At 34.4% G+C, this 23,481-nt stretch overlaps 1 protein-coding gene across 4 annotated transcripts in view; it reads left to right on the top strand.

Annotated features, from left to right (window-relative positions):
• The window catches only part of LOC114342489 (putative fatty acyl-CoA reductase CG5065), a 269,687-nt gene that overhangs the window by 114,427 nt on the left and 131,779 nt on the right, over positions 1 to 23,481 (top strand). For all 4 annotated transcript variants that reach the window (XM_050648568.1, XM_050648570.1, XM_050648569.1 and 1 more), the window contains exon 5: positions 7,989 to 8,072. In XM_050648568.1, the coding sequence (XP_050504525.1) occupies positions 7,989 to 8,072 (84 nt within the window). The remainder of the gene's footprint in view (positions 1 to 7,988; positions 8,073 to 23,481) is intronic.

Below are 23,481 nucleotides of genomic sequence, written 5' to 3'. Positions count from 1 at the left end.
TGAATTTATTCTTACACACTGACGATTTATTTATTGCTCTAAAACCGGTTGAGATATGCAAATGAAATTTGGTAGGTTTTAAAAGGTAGTTATTTCACATTTTTTGACATACAACTAAAAATTTTATATTCGCCATTGGTGTGCATACAGGTAATATGACCGGGTAATATGACCGGTATGCACGCCAATGGTGAATATAAAATACATAATTGTATGTAAAAAAATGCGCAATGACTGCTTCTTAAAACCCACCAAATTACATTTGCATATCGCAACCGGTTTTAGAGCAATAAATAAATCGTCAGTGTGTAAGAAAAATTCAACATCCGGTATCTCGGAAACAAAGCATTTGCAGCCTTATGTTTATAAATCCAACGGTCATTATTTTTTCATGCAGAATTACTCCTTAAAGTTTGTCGCACTTATTTAGAAACACCCTATATTGATGAAGAACATGGCTACTTGTCAAAGTACCTAACTTTTTCATTATCCAGCATAAGTGAATGAGTCAAAAAGCAGAATGTTAAGAGAAGCTAGGGCTACAACTGAGTTTTAATTTCAATATTTTTTAAATGCTAGAATATTCCACAGGGTGTTACGAACTTTCAGGAAAAACACAGTATTATTGTTACACCCGGTATACAATGACATTTACCTGTTAAGCAACGCTATTACTACATCCATATTCTTAGAGGATAAGGCTATAACATATTAAAAAGATCACTTAAATCGGACAACAGGTTTAGGAGATTCGACACATCAAAAATGACCCATTTTTAAGGTGTCCCGGTTTTTTTGGCCAGGAGTGTACCTAGATGTTGTAGTTATGTAGTTAAACTAGATGTATCAATGGAGGTGGTAGGCAAACCACATTACACAAAAATTTTAATTTTTATTATTGTCAATAGACCAGGATTTAGAAAAGCAATTTTGTGTTGGTTTAAAGTTATCGAATTTATTTAACTTATTGGTAGCTGTTGGAATTTGTGTAAGTTTAAAAAGAGGTCACAGTGACTGGGGTGTCAAGGGTAACCGAAGTGTAAAAATGTCTTAAATAATCTAGGATATATATCATTAAAAACAAGCTCAGACTTAGGCGACTAATTCCCAAGGACCCCGCAGGCTGCCCGGATCCCTAAGGGTTTGAAACCAAACCGTCATAAGATGTAGTTTACAGTAGTGAGAGGAGAGGATGAGAGGATGAGAGGATGGAATATAAGATGTCTATGAGGAAATTAATGAGAATGGGACATGAAAGGGACCCAGAAATAAAAATAAGACTTTGATTTGGTTTTAATATAGTTGAGTGTTATATATGTTGGTAATGGCAGATTGATTAGCTGGGGTGAACATAGTCATATGCAGAATTATGGAGGTGGGTTGTATGTAGATGAAAATTTAGATAATGTGGATATGTGTGATGATATCAATAATTTATATGTATGTTATGGATAGATGAAAGTGGTTTGATGGGTGAAGATGAAAAGAAGATTATTCTGGATTGTACCAAATCAATTATAAGAGTGAATGTGGATTTGATTGATTTTAGAAATCAATGGGGGGATCAAATCCACCCCAATATTAAATTCACCATGGAATTAGAGTCATCCCAATCAATTATGAATTTTCTTGACCTCACTATTACCAGATTAAATGACCACTTCGATTTCAGTATCTTTAGGAAACTGACACAGACTGACCATGCTATACCACTATCTTCTAACCACCACATGTCACACAAATTTGCCGCCTTTCACAGTTACATAAATCATCTTGAAACCATTCCCTTATCACAATCCAATTACAATAAAGCAATAAATATTTTTAAATAATATATACCTTTCATAAAGGATTTTAGTAGTTTTTTTTTTAATAAATAAACATTGGTGAAAACCTACTCAGAGTAGATCGGCGGTTAAAGTGTTAAACTAATCATTATGTAATATTACTAAAACTGTTACATATTTTATTATACACAATACACAAGTGTTACGTTAATGTTGGTTACAATTCTAGTAATAAATACCTTCAATACACCAGGGCATTTAGCACAAAATAAATCGAATATTAAATACAGCACCTATAGACTTGCAACTTTTTGCATTGTGTTCAGGATGATATCATGAAAAAAATTACTATAAAAAAATGCATTTTAAAGAGCATAAAATGCATCCAAAAGTGCATAAATATGTCAAAATAAGTGCATTAGGGCCAAATTTTGTTACTCGGGGGTTTTGGGGTCGCTGAAAACGAATCTAGCCTGGTGCCCAAGGTCACTGCTAAGGTGCGTTGTAGTGATAATATAACACTCTGTAGAAAACAGTAGCGGGTTCAAAGCGGGTCTCACGGGGTCATGACCCCCCACCCCCCAAACGAAAATAGGTTTCAATTAAATAATCCAAAAAACCGCGTGCTCTCAAACAAAAAAAAAGGGATTTTAGGCCCATTTCAAAAAACTTATTGTCTCTTCTTCTTCTTATACTTGTTGTAGTTCTGTCGATCTGTTAATTCCGATGTTGGAGTATTTCTTGAGAGGTAGACTGCCAGCTATCTCTCCATCTTTTTGGTTGTCTCCCCGGTGGTCGCTTGCCAGCTGGTTTTCCTTCTAGCGCAATTATTGGTAGTCTGTACTCCTCCATTCTTTTTAGGTGACTGAATCATTCTCTTCGTCTTTGCCTACCCCATCTTACTACACCTTGCACGCCACATTGTTCCCTGATGATATTGTTTCTTATTCTATCCCTTCTTGTCTTCCCTGTTATTGCTTTTAGTGCCTTCATTTTGGCTGTTCGTAGCACGCTTTTGTTTTTATTGGTGTCTTCTCTTGATTCAAGACCATAGGTCATAAAACAGGTCTGATGCATGTTTTATAAATTCTAACTTTGCTGTCCATTCTCATATATGGGTTTTCCAGACGACATCTCTCTAATTTACTCAAATAATTGTAAACCCACTTATCCTAGGGGTGGTAAGACTAAGTGACCGTGCGAAGCTGGGACAAATAATCCCGGACAAAAAGTCCCACAAATTATCCCTGGACAAAAAATCCCCGGACAAAAAATCCCCGCACAAATAATCCCCGGACAAATAATCCCCGGACAAATAATCCCCGGACAAAAAATCCCCACAAAAAATCCCGGACAAAATATCCCCAAGAAATATTTGCTGCGAATAATTCTCTACTAGAAGTTTTCCCATGAATGCAATCGATGCGAATGTTTTTCAGCCTCAGTGCATGAGAGTTATAGATAGCAATCGCCATGAAACCGCTTTTTGGTACGAAAATAAGGAATAGCAATTAAGATTAAGCATGAATTGTAATTTCGATTACCAAATTTCGAATTCCAATTCCATGTCGAAAACTTCAAATTTTACATGACAAAAGAGTGCGAGTTTTTTAAAAATCATGGAAGATATGGGGGGCTAAGGCAGTGGTAATCATGTTACATATAATTATTCACTTAAATCTTTTGCTCACTCTGTTTTGAATAATTTTGAATAACTATGTTCAAAACATTGCGTATTCGTGATGATAACAAACTGGTGGCGTTGAAAACAATAATCTCGATTGTAATGCAAAAAAACCTGTTCCTTTTCCGCTGGCCTTGAAAACGAGAGTCTTGATTGTAATGCAAAAAAACCTGTTCCTTTTTGTAAATTTAACGCCATCATCATTAATGTCGTTATAACTCTTCGACAGTCTTTGCTGCGGTTACTATTACCTTTCATGTTTGTCGGTCCTGTGCCACTATTTCCAATTATCTCACTCCCATTTTTTCCAGATCTTCTCTGACTGCATCTTTCCACTTTTTTCTAGGCCGTCCTACAGACCTTCTCCCATCGCTCCTCTTCCCGAGCAGCTAAGAAAGATTTTTGAAAGAAACTCACATTTTTTTGTCATGTAAAATTTAAAGTTTTCGGCATGGAATTGGAATTCGAAATTTGGTAAAATTTCGGGAAAACTTTTAGAGCAATATTCAGCAGCAAATGTTTCTTGGGGATTTTTTGTCCGGGATTTTTTGTGGGGATATTTTGTCCAAAAACATTTGTGAGGATTATTTGTCCGGGATTTTTTGTGGGGATTTTTTGTCCGGGGATTTTTTGTCCAGGGAGAATTTTTTGGTGGGATTTTTTATCCGGGATTATTTTTCCGGGGATTATTTGTCCAGACCCCCTTTATTATTGTTTTAACTCGTATTAACCTTAACGCGGAGTAGCGAAATAAATATAACATTAAACCCGACGCTTCGTTATAACTGTTTGATGCGTATAAATATAAAGAATAGTGCAAAGACAGGGAATCGGTATTTTGATGTTAGACACTAACGTGTCGTAATAGATGGGCTAGGTCACGATGTCATTATAATTAGTTGTATGGGTTAGTCATTGATTGTTTAAATGTAAATATAATGTTATCTGAGTTTAAATCAATAAACGACCAAAGTAACCGTATCTCAACTACTAATCATATTTATTTACCACAACTTTATCTTCAGGAGTTTCGAAGGTTTGCGTCCTTTAATGTCTGGAAATAGATTACCGTGCGGTCTTTGGGGTCGCTAAATAGGAATACGCCATCAAAAGCGACTAACGGAGCACCTGGTGCCCAGGTTTACTTTTCAGGAACGGCGTCATTTAAAGTTTCGATGCTTTTCAGCGCTAAATTGATGCAAAAAGATTACTAAGAGGGTTTTGAGGTTGCTGAACAAGAATACGCCATCAGAGCTAACCCCGGCGCACCTTGTGCCTAAAAACCGTCCAAACTTCAGAAGAAAGCATGCCTTAGCAGTGACTTTAAGCACCTGGTGGTCCGGGGGTCGGTTCTAATAGCGTATTCGTATTCAGTGACCCCAAAAATCGGGTAATCTATTTGCATGCATTCAAGGCAGAAAATCTTCTGAAGATGACATGCCTTAGCAGTGACCGTGGGCACCATGTGTTCCGGGTGTCAATTCTGATGGCGTATTTGTTTTCCTAACCCATAAAATCTCTCGGGTAATCTTTTTGCATCAATTTAGTGCCGGAATCGCTCGAAACTCCAGAAGATGACGTGACCCTAGACACTAGGTGATCCGGTGATCCGGGTGTTGGTTCTAATGGCGTATTCGTTTTTAGCAATCCCAAAAATCGCTACTTTAAAATGCAATTATGCATTTTCACCCATTTTTTTATAGCACAGTTTTTTTTTTGGTATCATCCTGAACGTAATGCAAAAACTTGCAAGTCTCTAGGTGCTGTATTTAAAGATCGATTTATTCCGGTGTTTTTAGTGCTAAATGCCCTGCGCTACAGATACTTTTTTAATAGAACCATCCAGCTTGGTGCGTCCACTGTTTAACATACACCTTGTAAGTATATATATACTCCAATGTACTAATGAATATCTGTTCGGACTCTCAGAATGACGTCTCGTCGGGAAAATACGGATGATAACACTGTATTCCTTCGTACGCTCAGCATAAAGTTTCGGCTGTGGTAGGCGAAGCAGCCTCTGCTATTGACCATTTTAGCTATGGACTTTCTAAGATTTTCGTAGGGCTAGCCGTTTCTTTACATTACTAAGTATAATTATTTTATGGGAAATAATTATAAATAAAACACCAGTTGTTGATGAAATAATGTCAGCCGCAGAGTGAGGAACAGGGGCAGAGCCCCAAAGTGTAGGTGACTCTAGGACAGTGGTGGGCAAACTTTTTTATTGTGGGCCACAAAGTTAAAGAAATTCTATATGAAGGTCAGAATTATAGAAAAAATGGATTTTATGTTAAAGCTATATGTATACTACGCCTGTCTATGGGCCGGATTAAATACTTTCGCGGGCCGGAGTTGGCCCGTGGGTCGTACTGCTCTAGGACCTAGGAGAGCCCGTGAAGGGGAACTTGGAAATTGTCGGTTTTATAGCCGCGTTTGTAACGTTATTTTCGGGATTTTCACGACCTAGGTCAATGGGAAATTAGGATTGGGGTTAGAGGCGGGGCGATGCGCATCGGCGTGTGCTTACTGGTCTTCGGACTAAGGCACGCAGGAGACAAAAGACGGTATGAACATGTTTTGTTGAATACATACCTACTATAGACGATAATAGTGTATTATCGTCACAGTCTCCCTTTTTTGGATGGAAAATATTACACTTTCGTACCACTTTGTTGGTATTTTCTCTTCGTTCCATGTAAGTGTCATTAAGGGCCGGTTTTTCAGTGATGGGTTAACCTATTTATTTTTCGGTCACCGAAATATTTATGGTTAATCAGTTTTTCAGTACTAGGTTAGAGATAGCCCGTTTAAGTTAACCAAGATTTTAACCGATACTCGTTAGATGGTTTAACTCCGAAGTTTGTGGTTACGCTTGCGCATGGGTGCAGTGAATGCATCAGAGTCGAATTTGGAATGATTATTTTGAAGAGAATAGTTAGGTTATGTTATTTTATTTTTATCGCGGGAAGTATTCTTCCTTGTTATTATTATAAGAAAATTATATATTACTATCGTTATTATAATAGGAAGGAATTATAATAATACAATAGTCTCCCGTTTTATACCACTGTGGCTTTGGGAGTATAGCAGGGTAGTCTGCTATATCTAGGGCCTACGTATACAAGGAAGGTAACAGGGCCAGTGCTACGCTTCAACCGCCTATTATTACCCCTGGTTTTACCCAAGGTACTCATTTTATTCAGGCTGAGTCGACCTTGGGCCTATAAACATTTTTAAAAATGTCTAGTTGTTCTTGCCGGCGGTAGCCTGCCGGTTTTGCCCCGGTTACGGGGCAAGATGGGAATGTATTTTAGTCAGGCTGGCAAAGTCCATAAATATTAGCACCTTCGTTTTTATCCTCAAAACCTGCGCAGGTATTATGAGCCCATCCATTGCAGACACTACACACTACCCATTCTTCAGTTGACCTCAAATATAAGTATCCACAGTAGACGCAACCACAATCTTCATCATCTTCTGATAAGTCAGTGTACATCTCGTTTTCTTCTTTAGTTTTCTTTGATTTTTTATATTAGTTTCACTTTTAGTCAGATTCTTCTTACAAAGTTTAAATACTGTAAAGTAGTGGCAATTTAGGAGAGCGGGGCAAGATGGGATAATATCCCGTCTTGCCGACCGTTTTGCCTTAACAGACATCATTTCAAATAAAATTGGTAATTTCTAACGTCAAAGATATAAAACGGTTCACAGCACGCAATATTAAAATTCAGTAACATATCTATCATATTTGAATGAAAAACGTGATAAAACTTGCTTACTCACCTTACAGCACTTCTATAAATATCACCAAAATTTTAACAAAACAAAAGAAAACTGATTTTATGTCTGTAAAGAAGCACACTACGTGACTAGAAGTTTCTTTCTAATAATGACTGAAGTGAGTCAACCCACGTTCGTTCGGCGCTATTGCCGATATTATGACGACTATAAGTTATGCACACCGACGCATTTCCCGTTCTGCCCCGAGCCTCGTTTTGCCCCGGTCTCCCCTATCTGTAATTGATTTTTCCATTTGTCGCCATTGTCTTTTGACATCATTGCTGGGGTCTAATATGTTAGACCAGAGCATATTAGACCATTACAATATATTAGACCATTATAGTTGGTAAGACTTTGTTTACAGTTGATAAACTTTTGTGTAAATTGTCCTCTTGTCCGCCATTTATCAGCCTGTGTCTTTATAAATTTGTAAAAAGCTCAGGCAACAGTTAGTTATCAAGGATTCTGCACTCCGACTTATAGATAATTTTCTCTGTGTCTAGATAGATGTCGCTAACGAGTCCGTTCGCATTTAATATTTTATTTATATGCATACTTCGACAGCTTAAGACCCAGTTCGCTTCGGGATACACTGCATGCGTTTCTGAAGACGCTGAAAAGCAGAAATCATGGTCAGCCGATTGTGGTGGCCCCGAATCGAATTTAATCTAAAGCTGTCTTTGCTTCCTTTTTATGTAGGTACTTATATATTTTAACATTTTTATTTCTTGCAGTAATGAACACAGAATCCGATCCAATTCAAGGATATACCGATAATTTTAATGGACCGGTTGGATTAGTTACCGCTGCAGGAAAAGGTAATAATATATTGGAGTAAATATGTTGTATTATACAGGATGTCCAGATACTCTCCTAACAAACGAAGACCAGAAATTCCTAAGATAATTTTAAGACAATTTAACCCAATTCACCTAGTCCGAAAATCCTTCCTAAAGAAGCTAGAGCTCTTTAAAGATGGCGTCTTGTAATTAGCTTTTTTTTTTAAATACATCCAGAATATTTCTATATAAAAAAAATGGAAACTGGTATGCCTATTATATATCTTTTGGGTAGGGCAACGGTTATTTTATCACATAACTTTTTTGTCTTCAACTTTTAAGCATTTTTAACATTGTATTATTAAATTGTGAGGTACATATTATATCACAATGCTACTATAAAATACTTTTGTTTTAAGTCGGTAGGATACACCGTTTTCTAGAAAAATCGATTTGAAAATTTTCGTTTTTTGGATTTGAAAAAATTTTCAATAATAAAACTATCTAGCAAAACGAAAACTGATACGTTTATTTATCTTCCAGAGTTGAACCGATTCCATCAGTTGCGAATTTCTAGGACCGTTCAAATGCGTCCGTTTTAGGTAGGGCAAGGGTTATTTTATCGCATAACTTTTTTGTCTTTAGTTTTTAAACATTTTTGACACTATAGTCCATCCCACCTTGACTTTACAGTATAGGGAATATAGGCAATGCATTTCTTATGGGAGTTTTTAGCGCGGTGATGCCGATTTTATCAAAAAGAATTTGTAATCGAACATTAGAGAGATTAAATTAAAACTGTTTTAAAAAGACAATCTACAATTTTAGGATTCGTATATGTTTAAGTTTATTACCAGAGAACAGCAGTTCTCGCCAGTGGCGCACACCTACTCCCCCTACACGCGACACTATATATACACGAAATTTTCGATTTCCTTAATCTGACCGAATTGAAAATTGGGCCAACTCCCATCTTAAAATTCAGGAAAAGACTCACCCATTCATATGCCAGCCATAAATTTTGGTCCAAGGGTGTGGATTTTACGGCCCTTCCGATTTAGGGTCTGTTTTTCGTTTTCGTCCCCAAAACTCCCAAATACCCCAAAACAAGAAAAAACCACCCAAGTACTTCGAAAAACTAAACATTGAGTCTATACAGAACCAAAACACAAAATGGTTGTATAAAAGACGTTTAGAACAAAGATTTGAGATAAACCCAGTAACAACAGGTGAAGGAGTAAATGAGACATGGGCAAAAATAGAATATAATATATTACAAGCCGCAAAGGAAAGCATAGGGGTCAGAAAAATTAACCTGAATGCAACCAAAATATCAAAGCCCTGGTTCAATACTGAAATAAGAGATCTAGCGTATGAGAAGAGGAAAGCATACCTACAATACTGCACTAACAAAACACCAAACAATTACCAACAATACAGAGACACAAGAAATGATATTAATTCTAAGATAAGAAATATATAAAGGGAATATTGGACACGCTTTACCAAAGAAATGGAACACGATTTGTATGGGGCGCAAAGAAAAGTTTGGAAAATACTAAAAAATAGGAAAAAACCCATTAACGAATATAGAAGTTTAAATAGAATAGAAGCAGAACAATGGACCGCCTATATAGAAGAACTATATAAGGAAGATACTATAGTACCTGAAGAAGAGGAAGAAACAGGAAATGAAGACGAATCCAACTTAGACACAGAACTAGAGATCACAAAAGAAGAAATAAGGAATAACATACGTAAATTAAAAAACAGAAAAGCACCAGGACCCGATGGGATACCAAATGAACTCCTGAAATACGGAGGAGAAACCTTAATCGAAAACATAGAGATCCTCTTTCAAGAAATAATATGTAGCCAGAGTGTACCAGACCAGTGGAGGACGAGTATAACAATACCTATACACAAGAGAGGAAACAGCAAAGACCCTAGCAACTACCGTACCATCACCTTGCTGAGCACAACTCTTAAACTCTTGACAAAAATACTTGCCAATAAAATAAATGAAGAATACACAATTAGTGAGGAACAACAAGGTTTTCGGAAAAATAGGTCCACAATAGACGCCATATTCATAGCCAGACAAATTGCTGAGAAAGCACTGGAATATAATAAACCTGTATTTATGTGCTTTATAGATCTGACTAAGGCCTTCGATTGTGTAAGATTGTAAGATGTGCTAAGATTGCTAAAGGAGAAAAATCAGCCCAACAAGATGATAAGGTTAATTAAAGACATTAATACGAAGAACAAAACCAGAATAAAAGTCGAGAATGAACTAACATCGGAAGTAGAAATCAACTCAGGAATCAGACAAGGGGATAGCTTGAGCCCATTGATTTTTAATTTAGTCATGGACAAAATCATAGAAAACATTAAAGGTACTGGAAATGGATATAAGATGGCGGAAAAACAAATAAAAATCCTCTGTTATGCTGACGACGCAATCTTAATCTCCGATAACGAGGATAACCTACAGCGAATGGCACAAACTTTCAATACAGTGGCGAAGAACTACAACATGAAAATATCAACAGCCAAGACAAAATCCCTGGTAGTGTCAAGGGACCCCATAAGATGCAAATTAGTAATTAACAACGAACTAATTGAACAAGTCTCGAGATTAAAATATCTGAGAATCGAAATATGTAGTTATGGAGATGTTAAAGAGAGCGTCCGAAAGCAAGCAAATAAAGCCAATTACGTGTCAGGATGTCTGAGGGATGTCATCTGGAGAAACAAAGATATGAGGCTGGAAGGGAAAGTACGCATATACAAATCATGTGTAAGACCGATCATGACGTACGCGACAGAAACAAGATGTGACACAGCAGAAACCAAGAGGATACTGAGAACATCAGAAATGAGAACGCTGAGGTCAATAACTGGGAAAACACTGAGAGACAGAATACCGAACGACAGAATAAGAGATCTCTGTAACATACAACATATAGTACGGTGGGGAAGACAGAGACGACGAGAGTGGAATCAGCATGTAACGAGAATGGACAGCGAGAGAATAGCCCGTATAGCCAGGGATTCGAAGCCAACAGGCAAGCGACCAATAGGAAGGCCCTTTAAAAGGTGGCGAGATAGCTGGCAGTCAACATCACAGCTACGAATACAAGCGCAAAATCGGTAAGGAACAGGCCAAGGGGCCTATTATAAGAAGAAGAAGAAGAAGAAGAAGAAGAAGAAGAAGACCTTTGCTGCTTCTAATAGTACTGATTATTACCTTTCCAACGCATGTCTAATTTTGAAAATCAGTTATACCGTTCAAAAGTTATCGAGCTCAGAAATATGAGTCAATTTTTATTTAAAAAAGGGAAAATGTTTGTGGATATGTATGTATGTATATATGTATTAATTATTTATATGGGAAATAAGCCACAATTAAAATGAAAAAATAATTTTATTAACGTTTCGACGCTCAAATCGGGTGCCGTTGTCAAAATACAAAATATTACTAAAATAAACAAAAATATTGTTGCTAAGTAAAAAATTCTTCTAATAATTTATTTAATCTGACTCATTTATATTGGCAATTCAGACATATATTATACATTTTAAAGTAGAAGACTTTAAAATGATATTGTCAATATATGTGAGTTGCGCTCCTGGAACGACTTACTGAAAGATAGTTCATTCGATTATGAAATCAACCGCAACTCAAGAATATCCGTCACAAAAAAATTATAGCATGTGATCTGCCTTTAAAAAGACAACCAAATGCAACGACAGTAAAATTATCGCGTTAGAGACTTCATAGTAAATCACAATGGAAAACCAGGAAAAACCCTGTGATACTATCCCGACATCGTATGTATTGGGTCTTACATTTAATTTACTCTCAAAAAATAATACCACATTCTGACTTGTAACATGTTTAAATTATAAATAATATTAATAATACTAGATATATAAGTAATACTAAAATATAAAATATGTACTAGATCGATATTATTGACTTACTAATCTTGGTATTTTCTCTTTATTGACTTCCTCTTTCATGGGTATGGGTAACCACATCCTACTGCATTCTACCGAGGAATTTGCGACACAATTGGTTTCATTTAGCATAATTAGAGCCGCTTCTTTGATTTTTCTCTTTTTACTATCTGATTCTTTCAGGACTATACTTGAATCTCTCCACTGAACTCTATGTTCATTATCCCATGCGTGTTGACATATTTGAGATCTATCAAATTCTCTATTTTTAATATATGTATGTATGTATGTATGTATGTATATGTGTGGAAAAGTTAAACCGATCTGAATTTTTTTTCTGTGTTTGAAGAGGGGGTGAGTGTCGATTCAGAACCGGTGTAGTTTGTGAGTTTTGACTACCCATAAGCCAGCTATAGGACTTGGTAGGCAGGTACAAAACGGCATATTTTTTGGCGGTATAATATATCTTCGGTTCAAAAAGAGACAGGAGAACAGTAAATACACCAAATCAATAGCGTTGAGTTAGGCTTTCAAATGGTGTCTAAGCTGTCAGGATCAGACATACACACAGCTCAGTATAGCCGAAAAACTGAAAAACTAAACTTTGGAAATTTTAGTTTTTCGACAATTACTCAAAATTTCAACCTACGAATTACGCCAATAACTGAGCGTTTGTAGAAGGACTCTAGACGAATCTAACGGTGTATACTTTATATCCGGGAAATTCGAATTTTTAAGTTATAGGCTTCATAAATATGATCAAATCTATTTCTTATGGGAAAAACGGTTTTTAAAGCTCAACAATTCCTGTAATAGCTTCAGTTATCATACTTGACCTTAAATGCATAATATACCACTTGTCAATACGTTTCAAACTCATGTTTAGTGAACAAAATCGGTTAAGCCGTTTAGAAGTTATTAAGCTACAAAAGTATAATCTAATTAAAGATTATTCCCTAAATGGTTTATGTAGTTGTAGTGGTTACGACGCTAATTTGATCTGGCAACGGGCAATCCGAGTTCATTTACTGGCCATCCCAATATTTTTTCAATCTATTTCGAATATAAATAAAATCTAGTGTACATTCGATGGACACTAGATCATTTGGGAGATAATGTGACAAAGGCGACCATTTATAAAGCTTAACGTGTAATCGAGAAACATTGCATTCAACTTTATACATTTATTTATAAATAACTTTGAAAAACTCCTGATACAAGAATAAAAAACCGCTAAACGCCGTAAAAATGAGTGGCGCATACAATATTTCAGCTACAAAAGATCTGATATGAATATTACGTGGCGCGAAAATGTATTTTCATTTTGATGCAAAACAAAAATCTAGTTTTATTTTGAAATATTTTTTCATAATATTTGGTAAATTTAAAGTAAACGCGCCACAAAAGAGTTTCAAAATTCAAACTGTATCAAAGTTACTCTTTTGTGGCGCGTTTACTTCAAATTTAGCAAATATTATGAAAAGATCTTTTAAAATAAAACTAGAATTTTGTTTTGCATCAAAATGAAAATACATTTTCGCGCCACGTAATATTCATATCAGATCTTTTGTAGCTGGAATATTGTATGCGCCACTCATTTTTACGGCGTTTAGCGGTTTTTTATTCTTGTTTGATATTACTATAGTTATTACGTATCATCTCTTGCTGTATATTCCTCAGTTTCCCAAGTTCATACATACTTCTTAAGTCACGTATCAATACAAGGGCGAACCCCGCTCCGTGTAGCAGCTCGAATTGATACGCTATGAGCTCCCCCACATATAAACTGCAAACCGGTTGATCGAAAAGGGGAGCACCGAGTGGGGTTCGCCGACGTATCCACTATCTGGAGCTGCTACACGGAGCAAGGTTCGCCCTTGTATGGATACTTGACTCTACGTAGCAAGTAGCAGCTCCACATAGTGGATACGTTGGTGATCGCCGCTCATCCTCTTCGATTCAACCGGTTTGCAGTTTATATGTAAGGGAGCGCATGCCGTATCCATTTGAGCAGCTACACCGAGCGTGTATCACCCTAGTATGGATACGTACCTTGAGATTCAGAAAACCATTTGCTTTTCGCTAGAAGTAGATGAAACTTCTGATTATCATGTCATTCACAATTATCAATTGTTGTTCGATACGCGTTACGTGGTAATATTTATGAAAGGTTTTTAGGTTTTACAGACGTGAGTAAAGGCAATAAGACAGAATATATTTTTGGTGTTTTAAAGAACAGATTAAAATGTTTTGATATCAAAAATAAATTGGTAGGGCAAACTGGGGCAAACTTATGACGTGATGTCCGGTGAATTGAATGGTCTCCAGGCAAAGGTTAAAACTATTGCATCACAATCTTTATCTACTCACTGTCATGCGCATAGAATGAATTTAATTTTGCAAAATACGTGTAAAATTTTTAAAGATTATCGTCTTTTCTTGCCAGTTTACCTCGCCTAAACGGACTACTATTTTAGAACAATTTGTTTCGAAAAAATGCAAACAGTTTGTCAGACACGATGAAATTTTAAATCTCGGTTGGTTTTCACTGTAGCAGATTTTTGTGAACAGTTTTTGGAAGTTTTTTATTTTATTATCGAAGGCGACGATTTTGAAAGTGGTGATATCTCGATCCGTGAAGCAATCGGTTTGAGAACTGTATTAAATGATTAGTATTTTAATAGTCTTTTAAATATTTTTAAGAAAGTGTAAGAAACCGATTTGATATTCATTGTTGTTCAAAATCAGTCAACTGACATTATTAATTCCAAAAATAGAATAAGAAAGCTGGTGCAAAATATCAGAGATTTTCGTAATGATAGTAGTTTCCAACATATACGCAGTGGCGTTTTGGATTCGCTTGATATTTCCGAACCATCCCAAAAAAGACAAAGGCATGATACATATCTCGAAAAAAGAGTATATTTTGACATTTTGGATACCTTCTATTATGCAAATAGATACTACTTTTTCGAATTTTGAAGATTTGCAAATTTTTGACCTCTTTGACGATTCAAAATTTAAAAGTTAGGTACCTTCGCCACAGAAATTCCAAGATATTTATTATTATGGTATGTTTAACAGTAAATGGTTGAGTTCAATTAGTTACCACTATAAACATCCTGGATTAACCTATAATAGTATAAAAGGCCCGGTTTCAGGTAAAATTTATTTCAAGCTTTATTATGGGAGTACCGTCTAGTCAGTGTTAATTGTCAAAAGACCAACTCTGTCTACCTCGTTTGCTTATCGCTCTGGGTGGGTCTTAACAATGGGCCAGGTCAGATAAATTTAATAATATTTACGACCGCACTAATTGAATTCAACCATTAACTGTTGAACAAACCATACAAGTTAGGTACTTAAAAATTATGCTGATACGAATATTTTCGGAAAGTGGGATAAGTTACCAAATATGTATAATTTTATATAGTAAGTACTGCCATTCATTACAACAAACTGTTCATCTCTTATGACCACTCTTCTTCGGCCTCAAATGAACGGGATTTCTCTTGTCTCAAAAGAATCAAAACGTATTGTCAAAACACCATGAAACAAGAGAGAATGTCAAGTAAATCAAACAAAAAAAAACACAAAAAAATTTCCTAAGGTGATTTAAGCCTTTTAATTAGATGGTATACCTATATGAGGAGACAAAAAAACCTTGCCGACCCTGTCTCTAAGGCCACGAGCTGCCACTGTTACATTGCATATAGCGATTTTGTAGGCGGATTTGTATATATTTATATTTAGTAAACAGGTATTTCGCTGACTAACGGCCTAGAAAGCTCTGTCGTTACTATTGTTTCTTCCCCGTCGAATCTTGGCATCCGAGAACCATGATTAGTAGGTTGTTGATTGTCATTTCTGTAGTGGGGGATTGCTTATACCGGCAACCATTCGGTGAAGAGTAGGTATGTAGTAGAAATAAATATGGTGACCTGTCTGCCCTCGGAAACCTAATAGCCATTCGGGGTTGAAAAAACAAGAGGTAGCCAAGAGAGGACAATAGGAAAGATTAAAGAGATTTAACTCAAGACCAGTCGAAAAAGAGTAAAATATGAAAGCGCTTATGATACGCCAGGACCTCGATTTTCGACGCTTCGCTTCGTTATCGTGTTATCGATCATTCGTTATATGTACACTAAACAGATACGAAGCGAATACGTTCGATAACGAAGCGAAGGGTCAAAAATGGAGGTGGGCCTCCATTTTGACCCTTCGCTTCGTTATAGCACGTATTCGCTTCGTATACTAAACATATACGAAGCACCGTTCGATAACGAAGCAAAGGGTCAAAAATGTCCGGACCCTAAGGGTCTTGGTGCGTTTAATAAGCGTATGAGTATTGATACACTTTGTATACCCGCTCATACTTCGGGGTGTTGGCTACAGACTGTACGGCTCGTCCATCATGCCATAGCATGGAGGCTAAGGTGCACGCCGTTTTACAATGTAAACACCCCAACCTCTATTGATTATGTATATAGGCTATTGATTATGTACTATAGAAAGGAACTACAACGTTTACAGGGTTTTATTATTTCATATGGTCAATTAATCTCTATATATGAAAAAACCGCAGAGTGCTACCATTTAGAGGGGTGCGTTTTTGAGAAATGAGTAAATTAGTCTCTGGGCACAGGTTACATTAGAAAGAGTTCTAAGCACTTTTGGTACAAACACGTCTACATAAAAATTGTTTCTGGTTAAATTTCCTATCTAAATATCACTTCTTAAAGTCAAAGATACTTTTTTTTTACAAAAATATATTCAAAAGAAAAAGCAACCCAAAAGAAACCCAAAAGAAAGAAATTTTGTTTTTTGTCCCATAACTTTTGTCCACGGGGATATAGGTATAGACATTGCTTTACAGAAAAAAAAACTTACATATTTTTTATTTAAAATGTTGTTTAGTAGAGGTCATTAGGATTTACAGTTTTCGAAATATGATTTTTCAAAATTCGTCACTCACAGCAATTTTGGTCATTTTTCCTTGTTATTTCTCAAATATTGTTCTGTAACTTTTTTCTACGGAATTTTAGGCATATGCAATGGTACATGCAAGAGGAATAAAAATCAATTACCTTTAAAATGTTCTACTGTATAATGTTGTACGACTTATTTTAAAGAGGTTATCTTATTCAAGACTTTATACATTTAACGAGGTTTTATATTTTTTACGATTATTTTTTAAATTTCCCAGTATAACTTTTTTTTTCTACATTTAGGTATATATTGTTTAATAAAAAAGAAATCTTATTCTGTTTACTTTAAAATGGTGTATTATAAAAAATTCTAGGATTATTTTTGAATAAGATATGCTTTTTCAAAATGTAATAAGTACTTGCAACGATTTTTGATTTTAGGATTATTTTTTAAATTCCTCATTATAACTTTTTTATGTGATTGTGTGTTAGGATTGAATCTTATTTTTTATAGGTAATACTTTGGATCCAATTGACTCTGCCGGGCAAACTTCAAAATATGGATTAATTCCAATATTTACTGTCAAAGCTCCTGCACCACAAGCTTTGCTTAAAAAAATAGCATGTAAATGTACAAAAAACTGCGGTTGTAGGAAGATAAGAATTAGTTGTTCAATATTCTTCAAAGGGTGCATGTGCATGGGTTCTAATTGTGGGAACTCTAAGATAACTGAGGTGTCAGAGGAAGATATTAAAGCTAATGCTAACGAAGAAATGGACTTTGATTTTGAAAACTTTTTAAATGTCAACGTTTAAATAATTTTAACTAAAGTGATGTTTTCTAAGTCTAATGTTTGTGTAATTTTTGTAAAAGAAATAATTTTAAATAATACAGGTAAAAAAGTATCAAAGAATCACTCGGTTTCCATTACATATTTAAATATAGATGATACACCATTTTAAAGAACAGAAAGTAAGCCCTCTTTATTGAGCAATATATAGTATATTCATGTACAAGAAAAAAAAAGTTATAATGAGAAATTTCAAAAAACCAGTAAATAATGTAAAAAATAATTTTTTTTATATTCGGTATTATATAATATATAATATAATATTATATAATATATAATAATATTATCTAATTTTTATATTATATTATAAAAAATCGTTAAAAGTATAAAACCTTGAAAAACCATAATCTCTTTAAAGACTATTTTAAAGGTAATTGATTTCTATTCCTATTACGTGTACCATTGCATATACCTAAAGTTACGTAGAAAAAAGTTACAGAGCAATATTTGTGAAATAACAAGGAAAATTGCCCAAAATTGCTGTGAGTGGGGAACTTTGAAAAATCATATTTCGAAAACTATAAATCCTAATTACCTCTACAAAACAACATTTTAAAGAAGAAGTATGTAGGTTTTTGAAGTTATACTTCTTTAGGCGCGATTTCATTGAGGGTGAAATTTTATTAATCTGCGCTCATGCGCACAGAGGCAGTATGGAGTTAGTTACTAAATGTTTTAATTTATGTATGTATCAGTCCAGAAAAGGTGTGGAAAGAATATATTAGTGTTTTTAAATATATTTTTCTACAAACGTGTTAAAAATGCAATTTATAGCACTCCATAGGAGCGTTAAAAATGCTACTTTAAAGCACCAGTGCTTTAAAAATTTTAAGGCACTGCAGTTAAAAGTGAATTGTCAAATTGTGAAACGTCAAAATATTTATATTTCATTTATTAACATTAATATTAATAATACAACTTGCGCAATTTGAAAAAGGTGGTTTAAAAGGTTTTTTAAAATTTAATTTAAACTGTATTATTGCATTTTTAACACGTTTGTAGGAAAAAACTATTAAAATTTGTTAGAATATACAAAAATAAAAGTAGATGTTATTCTGATTTACGTATTGACAATACAGGCAGTTTTGATGTAATGTCAAGAAAAATATAAAAATGGAATGTCAGTCAAGTTCAAGTAAAAGTTTTTGTAGGTATTGTCCTGTAATTGAGAATGAATAAATTATAATTGTTGATATATAAGATGTTTGTAGAAAAAATATTGTATGATATAGGTACGTGTTAAAAAGTATATTTTTAAGGCACTTACGTGAATTGCAGAATGAGCGAAGCGAATCTTTCATACGAAACTTTCACATACGTGCCTTAAAATTGTACTTTTAACATTATTTATATCATAAATAGGTAACTATTATTATAATTTTTGTGTATTTGGACTTGTCTACCTCGGGAATAAGATAATAAGTAATAATATTTAAAGTATTTTATAATTCACTTCGTCTGTTTGTCACTATGTCTGAGAAATCTTGTAGCCCGGATAAACAAAAGGGTATAGCTCAGTGGTAGAGCGTTGGACTGGAGATCAAGAGGACCCCGGTTCGAATCCTGGTGTTTTCTAATCTTTTCTTAATTTTTAGTATTGTTTTAATAAAAATTTTTGGAAAGTAGTAAGTAAAAATTAATTTAATGTTTAAATAAAATACAAATAAACTGTCCGAAAGTATATTTATTTCATTGAAATCATATTTAGAAGTATAACTTCTTACGTAAATTACATTTTTTTTCTGTAAAGCAATCTATACCTATATCCTCGTGGACAAAAGTTATGGGACAAAAAACAAAATTTCTTTCTTTTGGGTTTCTTTGTGCTTTTTCCTTTGAATATATTTTTGTAAAAAAAAGTATCATTGACTTTAAAAAGTGATATTTAGATAGGAAATTTAACCAGGAACAATTTTTATGTAGATAATTTTGTACCAAAAGTGCATAGAACTCACCATGTATCCTGTGCCCAGGGACTAATTCACCCATTTCTCAAAAACGCACCCCTTTAAATGGTAGCACTCTGCGGTTTTTTCATATATAGATGTCCATTGACCATATGAAATAATAAAACCCCGTTAACGTTGTAATTACTTTTAGCATGGCCCGACATATAATAAACCTGGATCCCGCGTATCAAAAAAAAGTTGATTATTAGCAAGCTGAAAATGTGTTAATAGCTTAACGGTGTCTAGTCGGACAAACTTTGATGTATGGGAACACTGGAACAGGGGAAGTTTTAATTGTGGAACAGATTAAAAATTTGGAACCTCCAATTGATTTGTTACCATTTCATTAAACTCTAAACACTGGAGTGTGGAATCATAGAATGGCGATGAAGTTGATTTCACTCTAAACAAATAAAATGAGAAGCACACTGTACAGTGCCGGATTTAGGGTACTTGCGGCCCTAGGCCAAATTACCCCGAGCGGCCCCCGATAACCTCCCGATTATGTAATTAAAGCATAAAGACTTAATAATAATAGATAATAATTAAAACTTTTATTTTAATTTAGTTTTTAAAATTCGTAATACAAGGTATAACATAAATGAATAGAAATGCCTCTAATTTCTAATGTTCTATTTGAATACGGACATAAATATGTTGAAATGTATTCACTAATTAAATAATCTTGGTTTGCAAATTGTGCTAAAACCCCAAAACAGTTCTAACAACAATTTCTATATTTATAGAAATTTCTAAAGAGAAAATTTATAGAAATATTTCTATATTTATAGAAGTCTTTGTGATGTTGGTTTTTCGAAGGATGCTGAAGATCTCTTGGACAGATCACGTGACCAACAACGAGGTACTGAGAAGAACGGAGACTGAGAGAGAAATAAATATTGTAAAAAACAGAAAAACTAATTATCTAGGACATAATTTACAGAAGAGAAAGATACAACTTTTTACGATTCATAATGGAAGCGAAAGTGGAAGGAACAGGAGATTCAGGAAGAAGAAAATACTCCTGGCCGAAGAACGTAAGAGACTGGACAGGCATGGAAACACATTCGAAACTAAAACCGCTCAAGAATGAGAGCAATTTGTTGTAGTGATAGCCAACCTTCAGTAATGGAGAAGCCACCAGTCAAGTCACAACAAGAAGATAGGAAACATATAAATCAAAATGTTAGCAAACAGCAGTTATTTGTAAAGTTATTAATATTGCTAAAATTATTATATTATAAATTAGTATTGTAGTTAATTGTTAAAATTAAATACCATTCAAAAACCGAATTAAAAAGACATTATGTATAAGTAAAAGAACAAGCAAAATAATATGAACTGTAGGTACATACTAGTAATAGGCTACGGTACTGAAAAATAAAAATAAGAACACAACAAATAAACTTCTAGATCGTTCAATTCATTCTTCATTATTCTCTTATACTGAAAAACGTCAATGTCATGTTCTTAATTTAGATAAAGTTGGATTAGTGATTAACATTGACACTGCCTCCACTCCATACTCATATCCAATCTCATATCTAAACTCTAAACACTGACTTTTCTAGCTTTTTTGGCGGCAAAATCTTTAATCAAATTGTTAAAATCCAAGGCTTGAAAAAGCTCGCACTTGAAACAAAACCACCCAAACTAGACAATCTAGAATCTTCTTCAAAAGTCGAGTTCCTCAAGTAGTTTTTGATTCTTTTCAACAAGCTGAATGATCTTTCTCCACATGCTTTAGATGTCATCATGCATAGTAGAATGCGCAAAGCCGTGTCCATATTCGGAAATAATGTTGTTAACTGTTTTTCATGAATGAGTTTCAGATACTCCAAAAGTGTATTCTTAGGAGGCATGGTAATCTTGTTATCATGAGGTTCTCTTTCTTCATTAAATATACCTTTAACAAAGCCTTTGAACTGTACACACCCTTTTCAAAGTCACCATCTATATCGATTTGATACTTTTTAGTCAAAATAGAAACTTTTACCCTGATTTCTTCATTGAAAATTGACGATAAGTTATTTAAAAATTCAAGTTCTTCATTAAGACCGAAATAAACTTCGGACCTTTCATTCAATTCTGAATAAAGCGTGTCAATTACAACATTGAATGTATTAATCTTTAAGTCTTCTTTTCCATTAAAGTGGGGTTCAGTGGATTCATCTTCTTTGTCTTCGCCTTTTCTTTGCAGGCTTCTTTTTATTTCAAGAATATAGGTTTCATTTTTAGACAACTCTTCTCCTCATTTCTCATTGGAATCAAAGTTGTTTCTCAGACTCAACGCGTACTCCTTTAGAGATTTGTATATTGCAAGTCACATTCAAGTCTGTAGCAGTCTTTGCAATGTTTTGCTACTCTTGTCAAAACGTTGTAAAATATTGTACCACGTGTTTAGTAGAATAACCATTACCTTATCTGAAAAATTGTTTACTGATTTCAATTCAATTAGTAAACATTTTTTTACCAAAAATATTTTTTTTACAAAACGCTGAGGACCCCTTTTGCTTGCGGCTCTAGGCCGCGGCCTAGTCGGCCTAGTGGTAAATCCGGCACTGACACTGTACCTAATGTCACGGTAGCTCTAGTCTCAGAGATTATAGGGATGGATTCTTATGGATGTTATGGGAGATGTGATGCTGTTTATCAGATCAGACTATGAAAAGCAAATTTAAAAAAAAGAAGAGATATTATAACGATCGGTGTCAGGTCTTATTTTTCAATCATCAGTGAGCGCCACCATATCTTTCAGCTAACCTAGGAGAAACATGGAAACCACACAAAACAAACATGGTATACATAGTCAGATTACACTAAGAAAACAATATATGGAATATTTATTAGGATGTTGCCTACCTTTACCGTATTACCTAATAGATACACCTCATCATCTGAAATAGAGTTAACGATATAAAAAAACTAGGAATAGTGAAAAACGGTAATAACGTTAGAGTATGTTCTATTTATCTTTCAATTAAACAAAAAATATATAATTTTATCAAACCGAAAAGAAGATATTATTATTAATTACTATGTATTATTAACTTATTTTTAAGACGCCGGAAAGCTTTCTTAGTCTTCACAAATAAAAAATATATAATATAATATATAATATTATGTAGCAGAGTATTCTTATTTAAATAGGAGACAAAATTCTTTAGAAACTAAATAAACATGTAATATTAATTTAACAAAACACTGTTTTTAAAGAAACTATTAAAACTATTATTTTCGAAACGTCTAATACTCAGAAGAACGCTGTAATATTTTCAATTTTCCAAAAAAAAACAAGAAAAGGTGGATTCTGTCGTCACGTTTCGAATCGATGAAAAATATTAAATAAAATTGATTACTTTAGATTTCCAAATGGGTAGATGGTGGAAATTCTGCAGCAGGATAAGCAACTGTTGTAAAACAATCAAAATATTGTTGATTCTCGTACAGGCCTCAAAACGAAACGGTCTCAAATTGAACTGGTCTCAAATAAACGGCGCGGCGTATCAAAACGACGGCGTCCTACCAAAATACGCTACCTCGCCAGAGCCGGATGTAAGGCAGTAAGGGCCCCTGGGCAGAATTAGTGTGGGGCCCTACCTCCTACCATTGTTGTTATTATTAGAAATAGTAGATAATAAAAGGTACAAATAAACGTAAACAAACTATTTATTTTATAACCGAGCCGTATTATAATAATATACAACGAAAGAAATTAAGATGTGTCTTGTACAAAATACACTTCTAGACTAAA

This window comes from Diabrotica virgifera, chromosome 4, assembly GCF_917563875.1.
Source record: "Diabrotica virgifera virgifera chromosome 4, PGI_DIABVI_V3a".
NCBI lineage: Eukaryota > Metazoa > Arthropoda > Insecta > Coleoptera > Chrysomelidae > Diabrotica > Diabrotica virgifera.
This window is presented reverse-complemented; position numbering and strand designations above follow the sequence as displayed.